The following is a 7,961-nucleotide window of genomic DNA, read 5'->3' as shown; positions in this document are numbered from 1 at the left end:
GTTATAAGTTATACTTTAAAGAGCTATTAATATATTTTAAAGTAAAAATAAAAATATTTAAAATTAGAAAGTAAAGTATATTAATAAGAAGAATAACTTTTCTATATTAAATCTATAGCTTTATTAGCTTAATTCTATTATTTACTTAAAGGATTTTAATAAGAAAAAGGACTTTTTAAAGGGCTTAATTAAATGATATATTAAAGCTATGAAGTCGAAGCTGTTCGCATTCCAGGCTTGAGGTTCCCATGACAACTTGAGAGCCTCCACTCCCTAGGATGCACTTCGACCGTATGGTTCGAATGGGAGAATAACTGAAACAATGGCCATGATAACGAACAAAGCCGCCGAAATGTACAACGGTGTTACAGTCGCAGTATCAGCAGTCACGGCGATGACAGCAGAGAGAAGACCCATGATACGGTTGAGCGAAACCGCGATACCATTGCCTGTAGTTCTGTGTGCAGACGGGAACACCTCAGCCGTGTATGCGTAAAGGGTACCATAGTAGAGATTGATGCAAACAGCTGAGACTTGTCAGTAAATCTTCAAATACGACAGACAGATTGAACTTACAGATGCAGCTGCTGATGGCGAGATTTTGAGCTGGAGTCTTGATGATGGTGTAGCAAAAGAAGAAGATCGCAGTAATCACAGCTCCAATTGCCATTGTATATCTTCGTCCAAGGAAACTCACTTCAGCAAGACCAGCTGCAATGAGCGGACCAAAGATGGCGCAGATATTGGTAATAGTATAATCGCGCCAGGTCTCGTTGAAGGACGGCTTGTAATCCGGAAGCCGGCTGCTGAGAAGGGATCTGCATCTGTTAGCTTACGTTTCACTTAGTATACTGGGCTTGATAGAACTTACGGGAGGTAGAGAAAGAAGAGAGGATATCCAAGACCGATCAAAGTCCAAGAGAGCCAGATAAGACAAGTCGACAGAGCCAGCTTCTTGGTCGAAAACAGTCCCTTGACATGTCCAACGAGACTCTTTCCTAAACCGCGAACAGCTAACCCCTTGCTTCCGCCATGTTCAGGAGTATTGGCAGTTCCGCAGGCCTGAAGATTCTCAAGCGTCAACGAGCAGGGTCGCTTATAAGTGTTGGCGAGCTTCTGCAGCATGGCCACGAGTTCCTCCTCCTTGCCGTTGGTAACCAAAAACTTTGGAGTTTCGGGGAGTCGAATGATTAGAATACGCAGGGCGGACATGACAAACATCAGCGCTCCGCCGGTAAACATGATGAGTCTCCAAGATTTGTTGTTCTGCCATGTACATGTCTCGACCGTAGCGACGCAAGTCCAATCGTTTCGAGCTGTGAAGGTGTTGAGTTAGTTACCAGGCACACGAAGGTTCAAGAGGAGTTAGAGGACTTACAGTAGTAACCCCATGCGATGAAACCAGCACTGGCCTGACCAACACCCCACCATCCAGCCATAGCAGTGATGACCCATTGCTGTTTAGCAGGCACGAACTCCAGCATCACAGTTGGGTCCAAGACAAGGTTACCACCAGCTCCGAAGCCAAGGAAGGCGACGAACACACAGAAGGCAACCCAGCTAGGACCAGCTCCTGCAATAATAGTAGCAATGGCAGCGATGAACAAGGTAGTGTTGAAGGCAATGCGTCGACCGATGATATCGGCACCGAAACCCCAGAAGAGAGCACCCATCTGAAGTCCAGCGTACAGAGCCATGGTTGATCCAGTAGGATAACCTCCATGGCCGATCTCAAGGTAAGCCTGGCCAGCTGCAACACTCTGGAGGAAAGCTACCAGGGAGTCAGCAGCAAAGCCGAAACCTGTGAGACAGCAGAGCTTGAGGTGGAAGCTGGTCCATCCGATCTCGTTGATGGTCTTTAAAGTCAGCATGATCAGCTCCCATTATTGTTCAGTGTCCTTACCTCATTAACAAGATTAATCTTAGCCGAAAGAACCGGATCCACAACGTTGCCAAGTTCATTGATAGTGCTGACATGATACGACACATCATCAGCAGCCATACCGCCCTTCTCCTGATCACGACTCTCCTTAACAGTGCTCGAAGGCATAGGGATCTCAACATTCGACATTATAATAAGCTCTCAAATCATATGAAAACGATAAGGTATGCAAGATCTTGATTCAAACATGGAGACTTGAGTCGCTTTTAAACCCAAACCAGGAATTTTCCATGATAATTCTCCAGACTTGGCCCCTCGGTTATTCAAGCTTCAGTGGAAATTGATACGCGCTACCCCACAAACTGGGAGATAGCGCTATCCCGAGAAGGCGGGGTGAAAGGATTGTGAGATATGGGCACCAATAGTGTGAGGTGTTATGATCAGCCAAGAGCGCTATGAGCGATCTAGGTTCAGTGTATTTGCTTAGTGCGGAGTATGGCTAGGATATCACTTGGCGAGACTGTTCTAGAGGGGCGATTTCTACGATTGTTTGCATGTTTTGGGTGATTGTTATGGGATGAACATTGCCATGGTATGTCTTCCATATCATGGCAGTGTTCAAGAAGAGATGAGCTTCAGCACGGAGATTCCCTTCGATGTTTTCATGATTTTCCAGCTTATCAATGCCTTTGATGATTAATTCATCAATATCTCTATGTGCCGTTCATTTTTCAAGTGCCTCGACCTGAATTGAGTATCAAATTGAGTTAGCTTCCGTGTTTATCATGATAAGCCTCATGACCGAGGCCGGATACGGACCGAACACGGATTCTTCCCGTGTCATGACTGATTGGCTACATCACCCCACCTCAACCAGCTGACAACGGACCCGGAGTCGGATTCTCCCGTCCATTGTCTCAACAGCCGGACTCCGAGTTGACAATGTCGAATGCCGTATCACATGAAGTCAGCCACTTAGAATAGTCTCCAACCATATTCATAAAGGCCCTTCCTCATGACTCGTTTGTGCAATAAGGGCAATTGCTTCAACCATTAACCTTGTCTAATATTTGCAACCATGTCTCTTTCTATTTTATCATCTTTCATCCACTATCTCTTCTCAGCCGCAGGTCTCGCTGCGCTTGTATCCTTGCTAGCAAGGTATCTCTCATCATCCCGGCCACTAAGGGAATCTGTCCCCGCATTCCTTCAAGACACCACATCTACAGCACGAGCTTTGCCTGCTTCTTGGTATAGATCCCAAGAAGTATACGAACTTGAAAGACGTGCCATATTTGCCAAGAAATGGATCCTCACAACCCACAAATTGAGATTCACTGAACCAGGCTCATGGGTCAAGTTTGAACAGGCAGGTTTCCAGTTCTTCCTGGCGAAGAACAAGCAAGGACAGATCAATGGATTTCACAACATATGTAGACATCGGGCGTTTCCTATCATGACCGAAGACAAGGGAAAGTCAAGCATTCTGTCTTGTAAATATCATGGCTGGTCATATGGTCTCAATGGCCAACTCGCCAAGGCACCGGGATATGATGACATGAAGGGCTTCGATAAGACAAAGAATGGCCTACTGCCTATCCACGTTCATGTTGATGCCAAAGGCTTCGTCTGGGTCAACCTCGATTCCTCAAAGACGCCTGAGGACTTCTCAACAGAGTTCAAGAACATCGACCAAATGGCAAGACATGAAGGGTTCAATTTCGAGGACTACAATTTCGATCATACCTGGGGAATGAGCGGCGATTACAACTGGAAGACCTTGGCTGATAACTATAACGAATGTTACCACTGCAAGACTGCCCATCCCGATGCAGCTGATGTTGCAGACCTGTCAGCTTACAGAGTTGATACCAAAGGCGGCAACATTGAGCACTTTGCCAATACAAAACCCGAGATGAAGGAAAAAGGCCTCAAGATCGTGAGCAATTACTACTTTCCCAACGCTTGCATGACTGTCTCGTAAGTCTTCCCTCATACTATATAAAATCAGCTAACATGGTAGTCCCAACTTCTTTTACATGATGCGATGCGTTCCAACTTCCCCCGGCCACTGCTCCATGGAATACGAAGTCTACCGACACAAGAACGCCACTGACGAAGGTTTCCAGACCATCGACGCGATGTTCAAGAGGATCTTGGCCGAGGATAAGTGGCTCTGCAATAACGCGCAGAAAAACCTCAACGCTGGCGTGTTTGTTAATGGTGAGATGCATCCTAAGATGGAACAGGGTCCTCTTTACTTTCAGCATCGCGTTAGAGGTATTTTGAACGAACATTATCGGTTGGAGAAGGCTGTTGGGAAGGAGATTAACCCAGCGCAGCATGTTCCGTCGGATGCTTCTCGTGGGACGGAAAATGATATGCGCTTCTGCTCGGGTTTGGCTTGTGGAAACGATGCTGAACACCTGGCTTGGTAGACAAGGAGCAGCAACTTAATGGCCATCTAGCAAAGTGATTATGGTACTGGGACGACTTCACGGGTACAAAGAAAGGATCCAGAAGATCGAATGTGAGACAAATTGGAACCATCGTGTTGCTAAACTCCATAACTAGAAATACTAAATACAACCCATGTGTCATAATCGTATACTTATCCATATTATATCCCCACCCATTTAGATCTTTCCAGAGTTGGAAGTAAAGTACTGGCTAATATCATTATCCTCACCACACTTCTGACACTTGTGAATAACAGGCTTGTTAGTTCCCAACTGAGGAGCAACAGCACCAGTGATGGGCCTGTGAGACTCAGTATCGCGATCAAGCTTACGCTCAGTCTCAGGCTCCTTGCGAGTCTTCTCCTCAACAGGCTTCTCATCCTTGTTGCGAGACAAAGCAGCAGCTGTACCAGCTCCAGTGGCAGCGGCACCTAAACCAGCTGCCTTGGCACCGAAGTGATCATCCTTCTTCTGGGATGCGTCGACGTAGGGCTTTTGGGTAGAGCGGCTGGTGTCGAGATCATCATCGTAGGCGACACCGGAGGGAGTACCGGATGCGAGGGTGTTGTACTTTCCAGCGTTGGCGTTCTCAGTGAGTGTAGAATGGTGAGAACCAGTTGAGCGCTGAGAGTGCTCAGACTTTCGGGAAGGTTCATGTCGAGAGCTATCGAAAGCAGAGGAAGAAGTACCAAAGCCAGCCCCTGTGCCAGTAGTGCCAGGGTGAGCGGCCCTGGAGTTGTCGTTGCTCAAGTATCGATCCTCGTCTCGCTTGTTCGACTCATGGGAAGCAAGAGCTCCAGCGCCGAGACCTGCAGCGGCACCAGTAGCAAGTCCAGCACCTCGATGAGATCCCTCCTGCTGGTATGACTGAGAGGTTGTGTCGCGAGTCGAAGCTTGAGTAGGCTGGTTGCTCTGAGAGTCGAAGCCCCGGTTGGACTCAAGGCCAGTAGGCTGATCAGAGTGATGATCACGACCAGAACGAGAGGCCAGGGCGCCAGCGCCAAGTCCAGCGGCAGTACCGGCAGCTAAACCTGCACCACGGTGAGAGTCTTGCTGCTGCTGCTGCTGCTGCTGAGAGGTGGGGTCTCTGGTAGAGCTGTAGCCAGACTGGGCGCCCTGCGACTCAAAACCTCGGTTAGAGTCGAGTCCAGAATGCTGACCAGTAGTCTCGTGATCATGACCAGATCGAGAGGCTAAGGCGCCAGCACCAAGGCCAGCAGCGGTACCGGCAGCGAGACCAGCGCCACGATGAGAGCTGTTCTGCTGATACTGAGAAGTAGGATTGGTAGAGCTGTAAGCAGACTGGGTGCCCTGCGACTCCAAACCTCGGCTGGAGTCAAGACCAGTATGCTGACCAGAAGTCTCATGCTCACGGCCCGATCGAGAGGCCAATGCTCCAGCGTCAAGACCGGCGGCAGTACCAGCAGCGAGGCCTGCACCTCGGTGAGAGTCTTGCTGTTGGTAAGTCTGGCCAGCGGGGTCCTTGAGAGAGAAGTTGGCGGGTTGGTCTGGCTGGGTACCATATGCTGAGGAAGAGCCCAGGGTTGTAGGCTGGTTAGAGCTAGAGTGCTGGCCCGAGTGAGAAGCAAGTGCGCCGGCACCTAGACCAGCGGTAGTGCCCTTGGCGAGACTATGGTCTCCGTGAGAGCCCTGCTGTTGGTAGGTCTGAGAAGTAGGGTCTCTAGTAGAAGTGCTAGAAGGATCATAGCTCTGGGAGTCGTAGCCAGTGCCAGTATGAGCACCAGTACGGTCATTGTCAGATCGCTGAGCATAGTGCGACGCCAAAGCGCCAGCGCCAACACCAGCAACTGCACCAGTCGCAAGGCCAGCACCTGGGTGAGAGCTATCCTGCTGGTAAGGCTGCCGAGTAGTACCAGTAGTAGGTTGGCTGCTGTAGTCCCTGGCAGAGTCAAGTCCAGAAGCAGGATACTGAGTCGCACCTCGAGTACCAGAAAGATCCTGTGTCGCTGTCGCATCACGCTGAGTCTTGTCGTCATGTCCTCGTCCAGCAGCGTTTGCGCCCCAGGCAGCTCCAGCAGCAGCTAAAGCAGGGGCTGCAGGACCAGTCTTGGAGTGACCATGTCTCTCCCGATCAGCTTCCTGTTCAGCCTTGGCCTCCGTCTCAGTCTTATCCTTGGATCCCTTTCGATGGAACAGAGCACCGAGCTTGCTCTCATGCTCTTTGGGCTCTTTGGCGTGCTTATCCTCCTTGTGGTGAGTCTCCTTGTGGTGAGTCTCCTTGTCCTTGTGATCCTTGCCAAGAAGAGGGAATGATCGTCCCTTGTGTTCATCATGGGCCTTGTCGGTGGTTTGGTCAACCTTGCTTGGTGTCGAGGTATCATCGGCATGACGTCGCTTGTTAAGCTCATGAGCTCCAAGAGCACCGGCGCCAGCGGCTCCAGCACCAGCTACGCCCTCACTGAAGTGCGAGCCAGATGTTTGTCTGGGGTTCTCCTGGCCATATCGCTGAGCGTCGTGGGGGTTGGTTGTAGAGGACGTGTCGCGATCGGTTCGGTGGAGGAATGTTCCGCTCTCGAGAGTACCAGCGGTACGAGTTGGTTCGGTCGCGCCGAAGTGAACAGCTCGGTGACGTGCGTTCTCGTCTTCAGGGCTACCGTGACCGATAACGGTGTTGTGAACGCCTTCGCTGGGAAGATCTCCCCAGTAAGGAGGATCTTGGGTAGATGGAGCAGCAGCGCCAGTGGCTCCCTCTGTGGCTGGGACCTTGCTAGTGTCGCCCAAGCCCCCAGCGGCTGTAGTAGGCTCGGTAGTTCTGTCTAGAGGATCGTCGCGTCGCTCGGAGATGGGTTCTTGGGAGGGCTTGTAGGAAGCAGGATCGTTGGACTCGGTGAAACCAACACCAGAGTCTTTGTGTGCGTGGCCTCGGGGGTCATCGGCCTTGTGAAGCTTGTTCTGTTCGTATCCCTTGGAGTAGCCTTGGTGAGTTTCGCTGGGCTCCATGTCTTCTGTTGGGAATGATCCTGGGGGATGGTGGGATGTTTCTGAGGTATCCTTGGACTCGTCGGAGTGGAGGATGTCCTTAATCTTTGCGCTCAGACTCATTGTGAATGTCGTGCAGGTGTGTTGTTTTCGGGTATGGGTATCAAAGGTAATTCGTTAGATGGTGTTTTGTTGTAAAGTCGTGAGTGTTTAATGATATCAGAGCCTACTAATTGAGACTCTCACCGCCTCATATACCACCTCATCTCTTCCCCAAGCAAGGTCGTCTCGATTGCCTACGTCGTCGACATCATTATGACTGCTACGGGAACTAACAGATCGTGTGGGGTGCAGCTAAATCTGCGATTGACGTCTGGGTTTCCCAGCTTCGACCAAGACATCCCTGTCGATCTTACCATCTTGGGCCAAGAGCCTTGCGCCATTCCGTCATCCACATACTCTAGCCCCCCATTTTGGGAGTTGTACAGCAGCTCTTGTTTGCTGGGCATCTTCGATCATAATTGCACAACGTATGATCTTCGTGGGATTACGTCTTTCTCGCTATTTCCCTGGTCTAGACCTTCAGCCGCATGCGCTACAAATGGAAATTGCATCATTTCAGCTTGACGTGATGGGCACGTTGTTGGCTGGTATTGCCGAGCTGTCAAGTTTGCGAAAAC

At 50.0% G+C, this 7,961-nt stretch overlaps 3 protein-coding genes across 3 annotated transcripts; 1 reads left to right on the top strand and 2 right to left on the bottom strand.

Moving 5' to 3' along the window:
• Window positions 1-273: 273 nt before the first annotated feature.
• On the bottom strand, window positions 274-2,403 carry BKA55DRAFT_715448 (major facilitator superfamily domain-containing protein; the record flags this gene model as incomplete). The annotated part of the gene is made up of 5 exons (XM_046200886.1): window positions 1,904-2,403; window positions 1,379-1,856; window positions 872-1,316; window positions 577-818; window positions 274-527 (listed from the first exon to the last, which is right to left on the bottom strand). Exons 1-5 carry the CDS (start codon window positions 2,069-2,071, stop codon window positions 274-276), a joined length of 1,587 nt encoding a protein of 528 aa, XP_046043215.1. The 5' UTR covers window positions 2,072-2,403.
• A 435-nt stretch (window positions 2,404-2,838) lies between these two features.
• On the top strand, window positions 2,839-4,424 carry BKA55DRAFT_743265 (Rieske [2Fe-2S] iron-sulfur domain-containing protein). Its single transcript, XM_046201543.1, has 2 exons — window positions 2,839-3,862; window positions 3,906-4,424. Exons 1-2 carry the CDS (start codon window positions 2,961-2,963, stop codon window positions 4,318-4,320), a joined length of 1,317 nt encoding a protein of 438 aa, XP_046043214.1. The 5' UTR covers window positions 2,839-2,960; the 3' UTR covers window positions 4,321-4,424.
• Window positions 4,425-4,518: 94 nt separating this feature from the next.
• On the bottom strand, window positions 4,519-7,404 carry BKA55DRAFT_696510 (uncharacterized protein; the record flags this gene model as incomplete). The annotated part of the gene is made up of 1 exon (XM_046200269.1): window positions 4,519-7,404. The coding sequence occupies one exon, from the start codon at window positions 7,402-7,404 to the stop codon at window positions 4,519-4,521; it is 2,886 nt and encodes a 961-aa protein (XP_046043213.1).
• Window positions 7,405-7,961: the final 557 nt, after the last annotated feature.

This window comes from Fusarium redolens (genome assembly GCF_020744475.1).
Source record: "Fusarium redolens strain MPI-CAGE-AT-0023 chromosome Unknown BKA55scaffold_22, whole genome shotgun sequence".
Lineage (NCBI taxonomy): Eukaryota > Fungi > Ascomycota > Sordariomycetes > Hypocreales > Nectriaceae > Fusarium > Fusarium redolens.
This window is presented reverse-complemented; position numbering and strand designations above follow the sequence as displayed.